General features: G+C 44.8%; 1 protein-coding gene across 1 annotated transcript in view; it reads left to right on the top strand.

The window, feature by feature from the left end:
• Window positions 1–21,728, top strand: part of ANKRD33B (ankyrin repeat domain 33B) — a 105,427-nt gene that overhangs the window by 78,982 nt on the left and 4,717 nt on the right. The window contains exon 3 of the mRNA XM_073332340.1: window positions 11,550–11,690. Within this exon, the coding sequence (XP_073188441.1) occupies window positions 11,550–11,690 (141 nt within the window). The remainder of the gene's footprint in view (window positions 1–11,549; window positions 11,691–21,728) is intronic.

Raw genomic sequence — 21,728 nt, 5'->3', positions numbered from 1 at the left:
GGAGGCACTTGATATCTTACAGGACTGGACTCTACATTTGCAGGCACAAATCAATGTTTCAACTATGATGTTTCAAAACAGATTTTCTCCCTTTTTTCTTCTTGATGTGACACACATTTTCAGGACAGTGAGTGAGTGACATCATCACAGGTGCTGGAACGAGGGGTGCTCGGGGTGCTACCACACCCCCTAGCTTGAAGCGGTTTCCGTCATATACAGGGCTTACAGTTTGGTTCAATGGATCTCAGCACCCCCGCTATACAATTTGTTCCAGCACCTCTGGGCATCATGCCTGCTTATATGCAGAAATAACAACAAGGCAGCCATAATCCAACGTTTAGGGCCCTGAACTAGAAGTCAAGAGACCTAAATGATGTGTATTCTTGGGGAAAGTCATTCCACCTTCCTGTCTCAGTCCCCACATCTGTAAAATGGAGATAATGATATTTACCTTCCTTGTAAAGCATGGATGGAAAAAAATAATTTCTAAATAAAGATAGCCTGGGGACCCTTTGCATATAGTGGACTGAATTTGCATGCTGCTGCTGACATTATTATTTATTATTATTGTAGTAGTTCAGCAGTGCCTAGATGCCCCAACCAAAACTGCAACCCCATTGTACCAGGCACTGTCAAACCAAATAGGAAAGACATTCTAGTGGACTGACCCGGCCAGGCATAAAGTGAGTCACAGAACATGTCTTTGAGGGCACAGATACACTTCACAAAAAATATGCTTGGCACATGCACGAGTTAAGCTATGATTGATTACTTATACTGTGTAGACACTCCTCTATTTACATAAGAACAGCCATACTGGGTCAGGACAAAGGTCCATCTAGCCCAGTATCCTGTCTTCCAACCGTGGCCGATGCCAGATGCTTCAGAGGGAATGAACAGAACAGGTAATCATAGAATCATAGAATGATAGAATATCAGGGTTGGAAGGGACCTCAGGAGGTCATCTAGTCCAACTCCCTGCTCAAAGCAGGACCAATCCCCAACTAAATCATCCCAGCCAGGGACTTTGTCAAGCCTGACCTTAAAAACTTCTAAGGAAGGAGATTCCACCACCTCCTTAGGTAACCCTTTGCAGTGCTTCACCACCCTCCTAGTGAAAAAGTTTTTCCTAATATCCAATCTAAACTTCCCCCACTCCAACTTAAGACCATTACTCCTCGTTCTGTCATCTGCTACCACTGAGAACAGTCTAGAGCCATCCTCTTTGGAACCCCCTTTCAAGTAGTTGAAAGCAGCTATCAAATCCCCCCTCATTCTTCTCTTCCGCAGACTAAACAATCCCAGTTCCCTCAGCATCTCCTCATAAGTCATGTGTTCCAGTCCCCTAATCATTTTTGTTGCCCTCCGCTGGACGTTTTCCAATTTTTCCACATCCTTCTTGTAGTGTGGGGCCCAAAACTGTACACAGTACTCCAGATGAGGCCTCACCAATGTCGAATAGAGGGGAATGATCACGTCTCTCAATCTGCTGGCAATGCCCCTACTTATACATCCCAAAATGCCATTGGCCTTCTTGGCAACAAGGGCACACTGTTGACTTATATCCAGCTTCTCGTCCACTGTAACCCCTAGGTCCTTTTCCGCAGAACTGCTGTCTAGCCATTCGGTCCCTAGTCTGTAGCAGTGCATGGGATTCTTCCGTCCTAAGTGCAGGACTCTGCCCTTGTCCTTGTTGAACCTCATCAGATTTCTTTTGGCCCAATCCTCTAATTTGTCTAGGGCCCTCTGTATCCTATCCCTACCCTACAGCGTATCTACCTCTCCTCCCAGTTTAGTGTCATCTGCAAACTTGCTGAGGGTGCAATCCACGCCATCCTCCAGATCATTAATGAAGATATTGAACAAAACTGGCCCGAGGACCGACCCTTGGGACACTTCACTTGATACCGGCTGCCAACTAGACATGGAGCCGTTGATCACTACACGTTGAGCCCAACAATCTAGCTAACTTTCTATCCACCTTATCATCCATTCATCCAGCCCATACTTCTTTAACTTGCTGGCAAGAATACTGTGGGAGACCATGTCAAAAGCTTTGCTAAAGTCAAGGAACAACACGTCCACTGCTTTCACCTCATCCACAGAGCCAGTTATCTCGTCATAGAAAGCAATTTAGATTAGTCAGGCATGACTTGCCCTTGGTGAATCCATGCTGACTGTTCCTGATCACTTTTCTCTCCTTTAAGTGCTTCAGAATTGATTCCTTGAGGACCTGCTCCATGATTTTTCCAGGGACTGAGGTGAGGCTGACTGGCCTGTAGTTCCCAGGATCCTCCTTCTTCCCTTTTTTAAAGATGGGTACTACATTAGTTTTTTTCCAGTTGTCCGGGATCTCCCCCGATCGCTATGAGTTTTCAAAGATAATGGCCAATGGCTCTGCAATCACATCTGCCAACTCCTTTAGTAGTGCATCTGGCCCCATGGACTTGTCCTCATCCAGCTTTTCTAAATAGTCCTGAACCACTTCTTTCTTCACAGAGGGCTGGTCACCTCCTCCCCATGCTGTGCTGCCCAGTGCAGCAGTCTGGGAGCTGGCCTTGTTCGTGAAGACAGAGGCAAAAAAAAGCATTGAGTACATTAGCTTTTTCCACATCCTCTGTCACTAGGTTGCCTCCCTCATTCAGTAAGGGGCCCACACTTTCCTTGACTTTCTTCTTGTTGCTAACATATGTGAAGAAACCCTTCTTGTTACTCTTAATATTTCTTGCTAGCTGCACCTCCAGGTGTGATTTGGCCTTCCTGATTTCACTCCTGCATGCCCAAGCAATATTTTTATACTCTTCCCTGGTTATTTGTCCAATCTTCCACTTCTTGTAAGCTTCTTTTTTTGTGTTTAAGATCAGCAAGGATTTCACTGTTAAGCCAAGCTGGTCGCATGCCATATTTACTATTCTTTCTACACATCGGGATGGTTTGTCCCTGTAACCTCAATAAAGATTCTTTAAAATACAGCCAGCTCTCCTGGACTCCTTTCCCCCTCATGTTATTCTCCCAGGGGATCCTGCTCATCAGTTCCCTGAGGTTGTCAAATTCTGCTTTTCTGAAGTCCAGGGTCCGTATTCTGCTGCTCTCCTTTCTTCCCTGTATCAGGATCCTGAACTCGACCATCTCATGGTCACTGCCTCCCAGGTTCCCATCCACTTTTGCTTCCCCTACTAATTCTTCCCGGTTTGTGAGTAGCAGGTCAAGAAGACCTCTGCCCCTAGTTGGTTCCTCCAGCACTTGCACCAGGAAATTGTCCCCTACACTTTCCAAAAACTTTCTGGATTGTCTGTGCACCACTGTATTGCTCTCCCAGCAGATATCAGGGTGATTGGAGTCTCCCATGAGAACCAGGGCCTGCAATCTAGTAACTTCTGTTAGTTGCCGGAAGAAAGCCTTATCCACCTGATCCCCCTGATCCAGTGGTTTATAGCATAGTCCCACCACGACATCACCCTTGTTGCTCACGCTTCTAAACTTAATCATCAAATGATCCATTTCCTGTCATCCATTCTCAGGTTGTGGCAATACCGAGGCTAGGGACACCATCCCTGCCACTCTGGCTAATAACCATTGATGGACCTATCCTCCATGCATGTATGTAGTTCTTTTTTGAACCCTGTTATAGCCTTGGCCTTTACAACCTCCTCTGGTAATGAGTTCCACAGGTTGACTGTGTGTTGTGTGAAAAAATACTTCCTTTTTTTTTGTTTTAAACCTGCTGCCTTTATTTGGTGACCCCTAGTTCTTGTGTTATGAGTAGGAGTAAACAACACTTCCTTATTTACTTTCTCCACACCTGTCATGATTTTATAGACCTCTATCATATTCCCCTTTAGTCCTCTCTTTTCCAAGCTAAAAAGTCCCAGACTTTTTAATTTCTCCTCAGATGGAAGCTGTTCTATACCCCTAATCATTTTTGTTCCCTTTTCAGAACCTTTTCCAGTTCCAATATACTTTTTTGAGAAGGGGCGACGATCACATTTGCACGCAGTATTCAATATGTGGGCATACATTGGTGTGACGTTCCCCTCTGGTGTTATCTGGACCAGTGATCTGCTAGGTCACTCCAATCCTTGACTCTGGGAGCCAACCTTACCCTGCTCTGCTGTGAGAACCCCCACTCCTGGACTGTTCACACACAACCTCTAGCATGTAAGCTGCTTCTTGGATTGTGCAACCAAATGACACTAGCCAATATCTCTGGTCCCAGATACAACCCTAGGAACCTCCGTCTTGCAGTGTCCAGTTATGTCCACTGGACACCACACACTTATATGAGTTCGTCAATTTAACAAAGACATTGATATGTACCAGGCTTGTTATCCCAAGGGGAGTCTCTGAAATGCTTCAAAGTAAACACATTGCTTCAGGTAGAATAAACAAAGAAATTTATTAACTATAAAGATAGATTTTAAGTGATTATAAGTCAAAGCATAACAAGTCAGATTTGGTCAAATGAAATAAAAGCAAAACACATTCTAAGCCGATCTTAACACTTTCAGTGCTCTTACAAACTTAGATATTTCTCAGCACAGGCTGGCTGGTTGGTCTTCAACCAGGCTCTCCCCTTTGATCAGCGCTTCAGTCACTTGGTGTGGTGTCTGTAAATATAGGTGGAAGAGAGAGGAAGAGCATGGAAAACGTCTCTCCCTTTTGTCATGTTCTTTCTTCCCTCTTGGCTTTGCTCCCCCCCTTCAGTGCCAGGTGAACATTACCTCATCACAGTTCCAAACTGACCAAAGGAAGGGGGGTGATTCCTTCGAGAGTCCAACAGATTCTTTTGTTGCTGCCTAGGCCGGCGCTCTTTGTTCCTGTGAGGCTGGGCTGGGTTTGTCCTATATATGCCCTGATGAGGTATGAACTGCCTCTCAGCTCTTGGAGAATGTGACATTATTGACATAAACAGTGACCATATAGATCATTGTTGCAACCAGGGTCCTATGGTTGCACCAATTCTTGTACAGAGGAGGCCAAGTGGGGTGTCTATGGAAAGGTTGTAGTTTGTTGGTTGTGATTATGTTGTCTGTATGTGTGTAACATTTTTGTATTTGAAGTTATGACTATTGGCTATGTACTTGTTTGATTTTAAATAGCCTCAGTGAAGCATTTGGTGAGCTTCTTGAGAAAGGACTCTTCTCAGTAAGTGCCCAATCAAGAAACACTTAACTGACAATGGACTTTGGGAGATGCCAATCCACATCTGAGCTTTCCTGGGACTGTTCAAACTGACATATAAGTAATGGCGTCAGCCTGGAAAAAGCTGAATCATTCATACACATGTGACTTGCCCAGGTGGCTACAGACTCCATCTTGTTACTGTGATTTTGCACAGAAGAACAAAGGGGTTTACACCCACAAGAGAGAATATAAAAGGCCCTGGAAACTCCTCCATTTTGTTTTCAGCTGGCTCAAAAGATAGCCTCTCTACCCCAAAGAGATGCCTGAAAGAAACTGGAACAAAGGACAGTAACTACAGGGGTGTGAGTGATTGCTGGACTCAGACTAGGAAGGAGTCTAGTCTGAGAAAGAAGCTTATTGGAACATCTCTGAGGGTGATGTATTATTTTCCTACTGTATTAGGTTTAGATTTGCGTGTTTTTGTTTTATATTGCTTGGTAATTTACTTTGTTCTGTCTGTCATTACTTGGAACCACTTAAATCCTATTTTTTATACTTAATAAAATCACTTTTTGCTTATTAATTGATCCAGAGTAAGTAATTAATTCCTGGGAGAGCAAACAGCTGTGCATATCTCTCTATCAGTGTTACAGAGGGTGGACAATTTATGAGTTTACCCTGTATAAGCTTTATACAGAGTAAAACAGATTTATTTGGGGTTTGGACCCCATTGGGAACTGGGTATCTGGGTGCTAGAGGCAGGAGCACTTCTTAAGCTGTTTTCACTTAAGTCTGCTGCTTGTGGGGGACGTGGTTCAGACCTGGGTCTGTGTTTGCAGCAGGCTAGCGTGTCTGGCTCAACAAGGCAGGGTACTGGAGTCCCAAGCTGGCAGGGAAAATGGGGTCAGAGGTAGTCTCAGCACATCAGGTGGCAGTCCCAAGGGGGTCTCTGTGACCCAACCCATCACAGAGAGTTTTTGCCTGGGCTTATTTTAAGCCACGAGGCTACATTTTCAGCCTCATAACTACATACATGAAATTATAACCTATAACCTTACTATAACATTACTGTAACAACAATGCTTAGTGCATCATAAGCCTTCTGAAGACACCCGACATGACAAACTTTGCATTGGATACCACATAATCATTTTACAAGGATGAACATGGGGGTGCTGGGTGTTCCCCCGAGGTACAGAGCATCACACATGGATTTATATACAGGCAATATGATATTCCCGTCTTATTATCTATCCCTCTCTTAAAGATTCCCAACATTCTGCTAGCTTGTCTGACTAGCACTGCACATTGAGTGGATGTTTTCAGAGAACTCCACAATGACTCCAAGATCTTTTACTTGAACGGTAACAGCTAATTTAGACCCCATCATTTTATATGTATAGTTGGGATTATGTTTTCCAATGTGCATTACTTTGCATTTATCAACAGTGAATTTCATCTGCCATTTTCTTTCCCAGTCACCCAGTTTTGTGAGATCCCTTTGTAATTCTTCGCAGTCTGCTTTGGACTTAACTATCTTGAGTAGTTTTGTATAATCTGCAAATTTTGCCACCTCGCTGTTTACCCCTTTTTCCAGGTTGTTCATCTATGTGTCTGATAATTCTGCTCTTTACTATAGTTTCAACCAGTTTGTCCGGTACTGAAGTTAGGCTTACTGGCCTGTAATTGCTGGGATCACCTCTGGAGCCTTTTAAAAAAAGGCTTCACATTAGCTATCCTCCAGTCATCTGGTACAGAAGCTGATTGAAATGATAGGTTACATATCACAGTTAGAAGTTCTGCAATTTCACATTTGAGTTCTTTCAGAACTCTTGAGTGAATACCATTTGGTCCTGGTAACTTATTACTGCTCAGTTTAACAATTTGTTACAAAACCTCCTTTAATGACACCTCAATCTGGGACAGTTGCTCAGATTTGTCTCCTAAAAAGAATGGCTCAGGTTTGGGAATCTCCCTCACAACGACAACTGTGAAGACCAATGCAAAGAATTCATTTAGTTTCTCTGCAATGGCCTTATCATCCTTGAGTGATCTTTTAAAAGCTCAATCGTCCAATGGTCCTGCTTGTTCTTTAGTAGGCTTCCTGTTTCTGATGTACTTAAAAAAAATTGCTATTATTTTTTGAGTCTTTGGCTAGCTGTTCTTCAGATTCTTTTTTGGCCTTCCTAATTGTATTTTTCACTATTATGCTCCTTTCTGTTTTCCTCACTAGGATTTAACTTCCACTTCTTAAAGGATGCCTTTTTGCCTCTCACTGCTTCTTTTACTTTGGCACAGTGACACTTTTTTTGATTCCCTTACTATGTTTTTTAATTTCGGGTATACATTTAAGTTGAGCCTCTATTGTGGTGTCTTTAAAAAGTTACTGGGTCTTGTGCTGTGCACCACTTTGCAAGGTGAAACAGTACCATCCTTGGAAAAAGTGAGTTTAGTTGTATTTAATGCAATGCATAAGAAATTAAACAGCACAAGGTTTCCATAAGCAAGTAATACTGTATAAATTGTACAGGTTCTCTCCAAGCTAGTCATGGAGTGAATGAAAAACAGATACTTGAGCTGGACAACAATCTCTCTCCAGGTTTTTAAATAAGAGACATGCACAGAGACAACCCATAACTCTTGATGGTGGCTGGGGAGCACAATTTAAAGGTTGGGGCGGGCACATGACCACCCCTTTCCATGCATGCGTCACCTCTGGGCCCTTTCCCGCTCCCCCTGCACCTCCCATGCCCTCTTGAGCCCACTCCCCTCAGAGAGCTCCTTCCTAACTTACTTCTCCCATTGCCTCCCCCCTGCGGGCCAGAGCGGGCTCTGATTCCTACCACCAAGCAGGTTACTGCAGCTGCGAGCAAAGAAGAGACGGGATTCAGAGGGCTTCCCCATACCTCCTCTGATGTTGCTGTGCTGCCAGCCCCATCTCTCTTCCCTGCTCCAGGTGTCTCCTAGCAGGACTGAGCGGGAGTGCTTGGTGCTGGTGTTGGTGCCTTTCCCAGGCACGTCCCGCTCAGGCGCACTCAGCCAGACTCCCACCATGGCAGAAATTGGGGGAGGGAGACTCGTGACACCACATGTCCCTACCCCCACACAGGACAAAGAACTGTACACTGCACATAGTATTCTTGTTAGGAAGCACACCAAGCATACAGACCGACACACTCTTTGATGTTAGAAAGTATTTCCCCCCCATTCTGCAGCTTCCTAGTGCCATGCTTCCTCATTCGCAATCCCCTTTCACACCTTCTCAGTGCTGTGACTTTCTCCCACTCCCACTAAACTACTGTATGTATAGCAGCCCAAGGTTACTGCCACTATGGATCAGACTTTACATCTGTCATTAATAGTCAGCAATAGCATGCAATTCAAATATAACCATGGTAACTTCTTTTTAGAGCTTCATGAAGCTTTTGTAGCAAACCTGAAATCACACAATACTCACCTGGTTTCAGGTTAGGTACAAACTCTCTAGAGTTCACCTAGGTTCACTGAAACACTGATAAACTTTTCAAGAGAACCTGGGTCAAATTCATGGCTTTGTATGAAAACCATGACAGGTTGAACTAAACATAATGTGAAATTTGACATTTATGACTGTTTTATTTTGAGTCTGTGTTTCTTTGAACCTAAAATTTGAAGCAAACCTCAGGGTACATAAACCCCTGTGGATTGAAATTGAAGAGGTTTGCATGAATCCCTGTGATATTGAACAGCTGAGTTCCACACAGCTCTGCTTAGAATCATAGACTTTAAGGTCTTAATTTTCTTTGTTACTTTGCTGCTATTTTTTTGTCTTCACTTGAAGTTAGATCCAATCCCCTGGGGAGCTTTGACTATGATTTCCCCCACCCCATTCCCCATCTGTGTCAACTAGCCCAAACTGTAGTTATATTTTTAGCAACATGAAGAGCATCTTTAACAGTAATTAACATAGAGATTTTTTAAAAATTCATTTATTTGTATGTAATGTTATTGTTTTAAATATCCTCACTATTCTGATGTTCTCTAGATATCCCTGGTTGAACAGAAGTGTTTCTGCTACATTGAGGCCTTCAGATTATGCAGAGAGATACTTACAGATCAAGAGGCCAGTCCTGCAAACCTTCTGGGCACAGAGATTCCATTAGTGTTAATTGTCTTCATTGTCCTTATTTGTGGCTTGATCCTGCTTCCACTGAAGTCAATAGGAGTTGTGCCATCGACTGCAACATGAGCAGAATTGGGGCATTGGTTCATGTTATGGGTCCAGTTGAAAATGAGCGTAAATCATTGCAATTCTAATTTGGTATTTTTTTACACCTAGTTTGCACTCACTTTGTACTGAACTAAGTGATGACACAAGGTGCAGAACCACTATGCATTTGGCCTTCAATTTCTTTGATTCTCGCACAATTTAAACTCCTGTTTTAGGTTGTCTATGAAATTGCTTGAGTTTCAAGGAAGTTTCCGGTTACACAAATGGGTTGGTGGGATTTGGCAAACCTCAGAGAAGGCTGAGACTGAAAACATTGTTAACACTACGACTACAGATCTATCTAAAACCATTTAACTGGCAAAAATTTTGCTTTTCCTGCCTTCCAGAAGAAGTGTAGGACTGTGTTGGTGCAAACAACTGCTGAGGAAAACTGCACCAAATGTGCTGCGACAAATTTCTTTTAAAAATTGCTCTGTGTGAATTACAATCTGCTTCAGTAACATTTCTGGATATACTTGACAGCCATGCATCGCAGAATATCCAACTGGACTGCAGAGTGAGATGACAGTACGTTTTTTACAGCTCACAGTAGTTAAGCTGTGATTGTTGCAGCTGCCTGACAGACTGCATTATTATACAAACCATCAAACCATCATAAAATAAATGACAAGTGAAGGGAAAACTGTTTTGAATGAGTCATAATGGCACTAGATGTTTGTCATCTTCTGTTAGTCCAGTTGTAAGGGCTTGATGTTTTAATTGGTCTTCAGGCTGTTAGCTCTGTAACACTTATTATTTTAGCCAGTGATAGTCTTCCAGTGCTTTTCATATCCCTGCTGACACCAGTGACAGTGGCACACAAACCAAAGGAAATGAAAGGCAGCAATGGCCATTTTTGGAGAGTAAAACTTGACAGCAGAACATCAGTCACATTGATTTTACTGTGAAGCCAGTAAAGCTGCCCCACTGGCCTATTGCTAGTGAGTGGCCCAGTGGCTCTCCACAGCCAGGCAGGGAAAGAAATGGTGAAAAAGAGCAAAAAGAGAACACAAATAATCCCTTTGTCTAATATCAACCCACCCAAAGTTCTGTTGAGATTTTCAGCTCTGTCTTGTGCAACCAGAAATTAATCAAACTCGATGATTTTAGAGAACAGGAACCAGCTGTCTGCATATCTCCATGGCAGTATCTTGTCCAGTTCTTTGACAATATGTGCGTACAATGAATAACTTCACACTTGCATCAGACCTTCCATTTTCAAAGAGTTTTAGGGGTCAGTTTGGTTTTCCCACAAGCCCAGTGTATGGGGCAGAATGTCTTTGCACGGCCCTAATAGCAGACCCTGATGATTCTGTGTTTTGGCTTCCTCCATTCCAGCCCTATAACTGGCACAGCCCACATCCCCTAGTGCTGCTGTGCTGGCCGGCACACTGCAGGTGCTGGAACCACACAGCTCCACCTATTCCCTATCCTGTCCCACCAGTATGAATTGGGGGACACATAGTAGCCCCACACAGGCTATTCTTCCCTCTGTGCTACTGTCCACTGTATGGGTAACTGGTACAGGAAAGTCTTACTATGACATGCCACAATGTGGTTCTTAGCTATTCCCCACAAACAACCGCTGAGGTGGGTAAGTAGGAGTGTTATTACATCAGTTTTTATAGAGGGGAAAGCCACACTCAGAGTCAATGTCAGAGCTGGGATTAGAACCCGGGAATTCTAGGCTCCTGTTCCCATGCTCCAGTCAGACCATCATGACACTTTAAGAGTAAATGCTAATGACTGCAGCATGTGAAAAAGGGTGTGAGAGAATGGTATAGTATTAAGTAGCCATGGCTTGCATATTTGATAGCTGCTAGTGGTCAATTTCAAGCAGTTTCAAGTTTCAAGCAGTTTCAAAAGTTTCAAGCAGTCTAAACCTCAGATTTCAGAGTAGCAGCCGTGTTAGTCTGTATTCGCAAAAAGAAAAGGAGGACTGGTGGCACCTGAGAGACTAACCCATTTATCTGAGCATAAGGTTTCGTGAGCTACAGCTCACTTCATCGGATGCATCCGATGAAGTGAGCTGTAGCTCATGAAAGCTCATGCTCAAATAAATGGGTTAGTCTCTCAGGTGCCACCAGTCCTCCTTTTCTAAACCTCAGAGTGATTCTTAACTCTAATATTTTTCAGTAGCGATAACTCTTCTCTCCCTTGTTTTATCCTTCTACAGGGCATATAACCATTACAAACCACTTGTTGAACTATTTTCCTGGTCTTGATGTTGAGAAGAGGAATGTATTTGGATTCACAGCACTGATGAAATCTGCAATGCAAGGCCGAACTGAATGTGTCAGAGCCTTAATGTTGGCAGGTATTTGAAATTCTTTGCTTCATCAGTACTTCTTGCTCTGAATGGGATAGCAGTAAATCTCTGGAAAGCTGGGCCTTTCCAGTATTTACTTTATTGAGCGGCATGGTGGAGCTATTGATACAAATGAAAACAATTTCTGAATGTCTTGTAAATACAGAAGTGAAGCAGTTTTATTTATTAATTATTATTATTGTTACAATAGTACTTGACACTGCTCTTGAATTTCCATCTGAGCAGCTCAGCAGAAATTACAAGCATTCATTGGTTTAGACTTGCATCATCCATGAGAAGTAGATAAGTAAGTTGGGGACTTAAGTGAGGAAGGCATGGCACCCTACAGCCCTGCTAGTGCATCCCAGCCCCTCCACCCCAATCTCAATGCACCCCCAGCTCTGCCAATTCACCCCAACCCTCTGAGCCCCAATCCCCTGCAGCCAAACCTTCCTGTAGCTTAATCCCCTCCAGCGCTGCCAGTGCACCCCAGCACTGCTATGAGTAAGTGGTGGAAGAACATTCATTGAGAAATTGGAAGGTTCTTCGCTGACTGAAAAATGTGTGCTGTATGGCATAGAAATACTTTCTCGTAAACATAAAACAGTCAGTATTGTGGAGCAGAAATCCTGTCTGTGATTTCTCTCCCCAGCCCTGCCACAAACTCCACCCTCCAACCGTTCAGAAATGTGACCAGAAACACCATTCCACTGTCATATAGTTGTCCTTCACTCCAGGGACTGCATGTGAGCCAGGCTGTGGGGGTGGGGGGGGGGAATTAACAATAATAGAAATGTTTGTATGTCAGGGAGTGAAGATTTCAGGGAGATGAGTTCCCTGCTTGTGGTGGGGGGCCTGTATACAGCATTGGGGAGGGGCCAAGTTGGAGGGGGGAATGCAGTGAATGGGTCAGGGCCATGAATAGGGATGTGTGGTGAAGCAGGGCTGGTGTGTGTATGTGTGTTTACATGGGGCGGTGGGGGGCGCTCAGTATGCAAGTCCCAGGACATGATATGTACAGCTGTCTAAATGACCACTAACACCTACCAACACCATATGTTTACCTGTTAAAAAAACTATGAAATTCAATGGCAAAGAACTATGTTAACAAAGAGTTAAGGTTGCTTGGCAGTATGTCGTCATGCCCATGCTCTTTCAACAGTGCCCCAATACACCCCATTAACATAAATACCTTTACTCTGCCAGCCTCACAGTTGTGGAAATGTCCAAATTCTTCACCTCCTTTTACAACCCAGTCACTGTCACCCACCAGGATTCCACCTAACACTATCAAAGGACATAAAGGTAGCACAAGCCACCTTCCCTCTACCCTCTTTGAGCAATGCCTCAATATGCACATGCTCACACTGGCTCTTGGTACTGTAAGATTCAGTCACACACTTAGCCAACTCCCCAGGAAAAACATAACACATATACACTTTAAGAACCACTTCACACCTTTGATAGTCTTTTACCCTGAGGGTACATCTACATTTCAGCTCTGTGATTCCCAGCTCATGTAGACTTAAAGCTAATGTGCTAAAAACATCAATGTAGCTGGGGTTGCATAGGTAGTGGCTTCGGCTATCCACATGGTCCCCCTGGGCACACGCTAGGCAGATAGCCCAAGTCACCCCCTGTGCTGCCCGGGCTACACCGATATGTTTAGCATGCTAGTTTGAGCAGAGGTACCATGGGTACATCTATGCGAACTAGAAATCACAGTCCCACCTCAAATGTAGATATACCATATGTCACACTGTCTGGAGTAGCTCAACACTGAGAGTACCAGCTTCAGGGCAGACTGTCAAAAACAGGGCAGACCCCCCCCCCACGCCCCCCCAAAAAAACTGGTGGTGTGTTCTATAATCAGATTTCACCAACCCAGTAACAAGTGTGAACTCCTTGATCACTATAACAGTCTTACCATGGAGTCACAGACAATGACCTTGACCTCTCCAGTCTATCTTGTCACCCAGGCAAGTTGGACTTCGTGATAAATGGTCACTTACACCAAAAATCACACCATATTCAGGTTGTTTCCAGTTCCAAGAGACCAGTCACTTACCCCAGATCAATTGTTACCCTAGATCTTTCACCAAAGACAGGCTTGTAGCCAATCCTGTAATGAACTATCTAAAGATTTATTAAATAGGAAAAAGAAGTGAGAGTTATTTACAGATTAAAGCAAGCAAAAACATATACATGCAAATGAGTTATTACCTATATCCTGAGAGTCAAAGTGTCTTTTGGGGCATACACAGGAGGTAACCCCTGGGGATCTCTGGCTTCAGTTTGGTGTCTCTAGCCCTGTCAGAGTTCAAACAGGAAAGAGATGGAAAATTTTCCTGAGACTTCTTAAGTCAGGTAAAGCCTAGCAAGGATATGTATCATATTGTTAATGCTGAAAATGTGCAGTATGCAGGAATAAGTTTATCTTGTGAATTTAGTAGTGATACAAGGGTACAAGGGAAAGCTAATGTTCTTCTTTGAGTAGTGTCCCTATGGGTGCTCCACTTTAGGTGTCTGTGTGCCCCTGCACCTCTAAGCGGAGATTTTTGGTAGCAGTCTCCTGTTGAGCCCCCGCATGTGCTCTCCTTCCCTTGTGGTCTGCCTCCAGGCTATTTAGCACTGCAAGGGAGAACCCCCGCTCACTTCCTTCTCTACAGAACGAGCAGTTGTCCCTTCCTTATCTGTGTCATTAGCATAAGTAGTGTTTGTTTTGTTACCTTTGTTCTCCCTAAAAGTACTCAGGCTAGTGTTTTGTTTTATTTATTTTATTCCTTTGGTTTAAAAAGAAAAGAGAAAAAGGAAAAGAATTTCACTTTCCTTCCCTGTCCGGGGGCATTCTCCACCCCCCCCCCCCGCCCCAGACATCTAGTAGACTCATAATTGTTTTTTTTTCAGTTAAAAAGAAAAGACGATGTTTTTCTGCATATTCCTCCCTGCTAGAGGATGATACCCTCTGCCCAGAGGCTTGCCTGGATCTCTCTGCTCCAAGCGGTGCCTCTCCTGCCAGGAGTCAGTTCCTATAATGGCCAGACACTCTCACTGTGCCTGGGAGACCCTCACAGAAGTGCTTTACCTGCCACACCTAAAACTGCAGCCTCACAGGAGCCAGGAGCTGAAGTTAAAATTCTTCCCGATAGAGAAAACACTTCAGTCTGCAGGGGACTCCGGCGGGTGGTGACCCCGGATCATCCCCGGAGCCTTCACTTTCAAAGGGGTCGAGTGGTGAAGAGGAGGAGAGAGAGAGAGAGAAAGAAGAAGCCACAAGCAGACTCCCCCTGGAAAGGCTCCTCCGAGCAACTGGCCAGCCAGAGGGGTGTTCCCCAGTGCAGCCATCTTGGTAGGACAATACCAGCAGAGGAACCTCCTGCTGCGAGCTAAGCGGCAGCTCTGGTTCAGCATGGGGCTTCCTGCTGTGAGCTCTGCCCTGCTCTGAGCTCTGCTCTCCCCACCGACAAGGGGCTTCTGTGAGCTCTGTGCTGCTCTGAGCTCTACTCTGTACCGAGCAGGCACAGTTATCCTACCATCTCGACACGGAGAAGCCCTGCTGTGAGCTCTGCTTGGGCACCAAGACACCAGAGGCTTCCACCCTCACGCTCTGAGGCAACAGTGCCATCCCCAAAGGAGAGGGGACAGTTACTGTACCATCTCTGACAGGGTTCAGAGTAACAGCCGTGTTAGTCTGTCTTCGCAAAAAGAAAAAGAGGACTTGTGGCACCTTAGAGACTAACCAATTTATTTGAGCATGAGCTTTCGTGAGCTACAGCTCACTTCATCGGATGCCACAAGTACTCCTTTTCTTTCTTTGTACCATCTCTAAAAGAGCGGCATAGAGAAACCCTTCAGTACCAGATGCAACAAAACTCCCATCTAGGAAGTGTTCTGCACCTTCCCAACCATTGATACCGACTACAGACACTCCTCTGGGGTTCCGGATGAGCCCATGGTAACACAGGTGCTCGGATACTCTGGAGACCTGTGGCCTCAGTACCCAGGGAGAGACAATTACCATACCGTCTCTAAAAAAGTGGCACCAACAAACTTTTTGTACTGGGCAAAACTCTCATTTAGGGAGTGCTCTGCCCAACTATTGGTACTGACAATGTACCACAGACCCTCCTCTGTGGTACCAAATGAACCCATGGTACTGCATGAGCTCTGGTACCCTGGAGACCTGATGATTGGGGAAGAACCACAATCCCCATTACTTGGTACCAGGACCCCGGTATCAAACACATCCCCGCACCCAGAATTGCTCTTAGCACTGGGCTGTATACTGCCAATACCCCAGTCAGCAGCACCCTTACCCACTGACGAATCTGACACTGGCCAGGAGAAGATCATTCCCTGGCCCCTCAAGGTGGCCCACCACCACACTATAAGGGTCATCCCCAATTCCATCATGCCAACCGCCCGTGCCTGCCTTCCTGCCTCTCCCTCCCAAGGCTATATTGTAACTTTTCGGGTATATACACACACATGGCGCGACCGTCTCTGGTGTCTCTCAGGGAGAATCCACCAGATGGTTTGCTACAGCCTGGCACCTGAGCCAGGGCAGGAGAGCACCTGAGCCAGAACAGGAGACAGCTTTTTCAGAACAGGAAAGAAGGGGGAAGGGGAAAAACAAACAAAACAAAACAAAACCACACCTGAAGAGGAAGCTACCTCTTCAGCCCACTTCTCCTCATCTCTCCCAGATGAGACTGTGCTGCCCACTCCTCATCACTAGGTGAAGATTTAAGAACTTTCTGGATCTTACCAAGAGGGTGGCAGACGAGCTGCAGATTCCCTTACAGGAGGTGGCAGATACACATCACAAGTTGGTGGAAATTCTGCACACTACCTTCTCATCTAGAACTGTCCTCCCAATTAATGAGCTGATTCTAGATCCTACCAAAATCATCTGGCAGAGCCAGCCTCCATCGCACCAACCAGCAACAGAGTGTAAACAAAACAACCCCACATCTCTACCCAAAGAGGCAGGCTTTGTTTTCAACATTCGCAACCCAACTCCATCATAGTGGATGTGGTTAATGCATGAAGCAAGCAACATAATGCCAAGTCAACTCCATATGATCTGGCTTCGCAAGATGGCATATTCATCAACAACATTACTGTTTAGAGTCATAAATTACCAAACTGTCATGGCCAAAACAATTTTGTTAATCTTGGGAAACCCAGGATGTTTCTGAAACATTACTGGAAACACAAAAAGAACAGATTCAGACCATTCTTAGAGAAGGTCAGTTAATAGCCAGACCGGTCCTAGAGACACCACTGGATGTAGCTGTTACAGCTGCCCGCCCAGTCTCCATGACAGTGGTACTGAGGTGGGTTGTGGGGTTTTTTTTTTTGTTCGCTACACCTCTCTAGATTTCCCAAAGAGCTACAGACTTCCAATTTGAAGGGCCAAACTCTTTGCGGAGAAGACAGATTTTCTCTCCACATCTTGAAGGATTCTCGGACCGCACTACACTCCTTAGGAATCTACACTGTGGAACAGAAGAGAAGATATACCTCTCAACCACACCACTGATCACAATCTTCTCAATAATCACCATCTCTGTGCTGTTATGAGCCACAGTGTAAGAGGCCCAGGGCTCAAAAGTGAGAACAGTCTGCACCCCAGTCCATGACCTCTCAAACTGCCTCTTATAAGCACTTTGATGAGCTGGTTGGGGGCCTGAACAACGATACCTTACAGTATCAGCTGCCATCTATACACCTGTCACCCCACTCAGAAGTCACCTTACCTTACTTCACAGCAGTTAGGACCAGTTCTAGAGCAAAGAGATTGATTTCTAGCCCTGAACTTACAGGGTGCCTACTTCCATATCTCAATACAACCATCATACAGGAGATTTCCTACTGCTTACCTTTGGGGCAGGATCATTATAGGTACAGACTGCTCCACACAGGGTAGTCTCCAAGGTTCAGTTCATTGTAATGGCATACTAACCCCAGTACAGTGACTGGACTTTATCAGCACCAACCTGATGCAGTACAAGCGAGAGCGCTCCTCTCACTACCCACATTCACCACCCTGGGACACGTCTCCCTAATATGCTGGGGAGCTCACCTACACAACAACAAGGTTCAGGACAAATAGCCTTCCAGAGAAATGACCTTCCACATCACTCTTTTGGGGTTAGGGGCTGTCAGGAGTGCCTGTGCATAAACTCTGCCTCTCATCAAAAACAACACACAAAAGTTATGATGGACTTAATGTGACCTGTGTGTTTTGTATAAACTGCCAAGGAGCTGCCAGATCTCCCTCTCTCTGCAAGACAGCATTCAAACTTTGGAATTGATGCACCCATCACAATGTGCTCATCTCAGCTGTCTGTCTGCAAGGGATACAGAATGGGATAACCAACAGTCTTAGTTGGAATTTTCTCTCGACAATGAGTGTATACTGAATTCACAGGTGTTTCAAGATACAGCCACCCTTTGGGGAAACATTCACTTGCAGTTGCCCTCATCTTCCCAGCAGACAGGGTCCTCTTGTATACGTTTTCCCAGTTTTTTACCCTATCCAAGATTCTGTTGAAAATTCAATGAAACAAAGCGAGAGTTATTGTGATTGCCCTTCTTGACTATGACAAGTCTGGCTCCCTTACCTGACACAGATGGCAATATGCCCTCCTGTTCCTCTGACGTCAGCCCATTCCTTACCCGCTCTCTCAAAACAATGGGCTGACCCTTCACCCCAAGCCATGGGTCCTCTGCCTCCAGGCTTGGATCTTTCTTTGTTCCAAGGCTTAGCAGCAGAATGCTCTGACAAGCTGAAACACATGTTGCAACACAACCACAAGTTGACCACTCGACATACCTAGCTACAAAATGGAAACAACTCCAAGTTTGTCCCATTCCAAATGGACAGACCCAACCTCATCTTTACTCCCTCTGATTTTGCACTACATTTTAAACTCTCACTCAGCTCCCTCAAGGTACATCTCATGGCGAAAATGGCTTCTCACTTGGAGTTTACTCAACCACTAATGTGTACACTCTTTAAGGGCATTGGGACTCTCTTCCCCCATGTGACACCACCCGCTCCAGCCTGGGACTTTAATCTAGTTCTCAGGGCTTGGACTAGACCTCCCTCCGAGTCCAGGGCAACTTGTTCTCTCTTACACCTGTCCATGACGACAGCATTTCTAATTGCCATCACCTCAACTAGGCACATAGGAGAAATAGCGGCACTGATGGCACACCCATCATTCACGGCCTTTGTCTTTAAATAAATAAATAAAAACAACTCTAAGGCCATATCCCAAGTTTCTCCCTACTTTTTCTGCACTTTCCATATGAATCAAAGATCCAACTCCCTGTTTTTTCCCAAAACCACATTGTGACAACTGGGAGACAATTGTGCATATGCTAGATATTAGAAGGACATTAGCATTCTACTTGAACAGGACTAAGAACTTCAGGAAATCCCCTAAACTCTTCCTTTCGTCCACAGAAAGATCCAAAAGCTCTGTGATATCTGCTCAAAGACTATCCAAATGGGTTTCCAGTTGCATTAATCACTTAGCAAGGGCACAACTTGCTTCCGTCCATACTCACTCCATGAGATCACATCACATTCCATAGGGATACCCCTATCTCCCCAATCTATAGAGCAATGATTGGGGCCTCTGTTCATACTTTTATAGAACTTTATGCGATCACTGAAGATTTGGCCGCTGGCACCATCTTCGACTCCACAGTACTCTCTGTAGTAAAAGACTCTGCTCCAAAGTCGCAGCCTCCAGTGGTGGGTAATGCTCCGGAGTCACCTAAAGTGGAGCACCCACAGGGACACTACTCGAAGAAGAAGAGGAAGTTACTCACCTTGTGCAGTAACGATGGTTCTTCGAGATGTGTGTCCCTATGGGTGCTCCACAACCCGCCCTCCTCTCCTCTACTTTGGAGTTCTCTATAGGGCTCTGTGGTAGAGAAGGAAGTGAGGGGGTTGTGGAGCACCACCCGTGCAGTGCTAAATAGCCTTGAGGCAAACCACGAGGGAGGGAGAGCACATGCATGGGCTCAACGGGACACTGCTACCAAAAATCTCTGATTAGAGGTGCAGGGGCACACAGACACCTAAAGTGGAGCACCCATAGGGACACACATCTAGAAGAACCATCATTACTGCACAAGGTAACTTCCTCGTTTGGGTACCTTATCTCTGCATTTCCATACTTTCCAACAGTAGGTATTTTTAAGAATAGTTTTACAGTAGCTTATGTTAAAGGACCATTGAAGTTTTCAAACATCTGAAGTTCAGGAAGCTTTAAGATCTTCCTCTGACCCCCCCACCCTTCCACCCCAATCCCCACACACTTATATTACTGAGATGTATTTACATTATTAATTCTAGTATTGTGAGGTTTTTAGACTGGCAATTTCAGCTGTGCTTAGAGGTAGTGCATTGTAAATCCTGAAGCTTGCTAGTCATACTGAATACTAAGCAAGTAAGTAATCAGAAAACAGTTGTAAGAAATTTTGTGATGGCATTCTTCAAAGCCATGGATTCCATGATTTTCCATTGTTTGCTTTATTATCATGACTTTCCCTTTCCCCTATGCCCCATAGGAGTGAAGTGGTATCGTTGCTTCAAAGGATGTTGTTGGTATGGTGACATGTCCCCTATGTGCACGAGTATAGTGAGTGAGAAAGCGAGTTTGCCACTGCAGGACAGGACGGGGAAGTTTCTGATGCTAGTGGAATTCCCTGTACAGAATACTGTAGATCAATGGCTCTCAACCTTTCCTGACTACTGTACCCCTTGCAGGAGTCTGATTTGTCTCGTGTACCCCCAAGTTTCACCTCACTTAAAAACTACTTGCTTACAAAAGCAGACATAAAAATACAAGTGCATAGGCACCCTATTGCTGAAAAATGGCTTACTTTCTCATTTTTATCATATCATTATAAAATAATGTAATTGGAATATAAATATTGAACTTATATTTCAGTATATAGTATATAGAGCAGTATAAACAAGACATTGTCTGTATGAAATTTTAGTTTGTACTGACTTCGCTAGTGCTTTTTATGTAGCCTATTGTAAAACTAGGCAAATATTTAGATGAGTTAATGTACCGCCTGGAAAACTTTGTGTAACCCTGGTTGAAAACCACTGCTGTAGATTATAGCCCAGTATGCCAGTTTAAATGGGTGCCTGCCCTGTAGTGCCCACTGCTGACCAAGTGTGGCTTTGCTGAGGCCTGCCTCAGTTTCCTCTTCACTCAGATCCCTTAAAAAGTCCTCATAGTCCAGATATTCATTCCCCTCCCTGGAGCCAATTTATAAAGTCCTGCACAAAGTTTTTCAAAATAGAACTGAAACCTACAAAGTCTTCATCCCAGGTTCCGATGGTCACAGCTCCTCCTCCCTGAGGGTCTGGCTTCCCTTCAGAGTTCAAACACTCTTCTGCACCAGTTCCAAGATGGGCACAGCTCTCCTCTCTGAGGGTCTGTTTTCCTCCCATCCCAGAACCTGTTGCTCGGAGTATGGCCTTCTCCACAGGCTTTCCGGCTGGTGTCTTCCTGCAGGACTCAGGGCCCCGCAGGAGCCTTAAGCCATGCTGTGCCTACAGGCATCTGCCAACTTGTACCTGCAGCCATCTTCCTCTTTAGAAGGCCCAGGTGCCTTTCCTTAAGCGCAACTGGGCAGCAGTTAATCATTCCATGTGCCCTGGACCCTGCTTCCTCTTAAAGGGATCAGTCACCCTGTGACAGCAAACCTTATAATGAGGATGATCAAAGCACTATGGAGTGCTTTCTGCTGTAAATCATGACCGGAAGGTGTTTACTGTGTACATGTATTACGATATTATTAGTGAATTATTCCTGTGACACTGGCAATGCAAGAGCTCAGTACTGGAGACTAACCAAGTTTCCAGCCTGCTTTAGTACTGGGTATAGCAGTCGCATGGGGGAACCTGTAGGGAAAAATGTGATGAATGATTAGAACCCAATTTTCAGAGTGCCGGTTCTTTCTGAAAGTCAGGGTGTTCAGGTTGGGAACCAAAATACTGAGGCAGCC

The sequence above is a fragment of the Lepidochelys kempii genome, chromosome 2 (genome assembly GCF_965140265.1).
Source record: "Lepidochelys kempii isolate rLepKem1 chromosome 2, rLepKem1.hap2, whole genome shotgun sequence".
NCBI lineage: Eukaryota > Metazoa > Chordata > Testudines > Cheloniidae > Lepidochelys > Lepidochelys kempii.
This window is presented reverse-complemented; position numbering and strand designations above follow the sequence as displayed.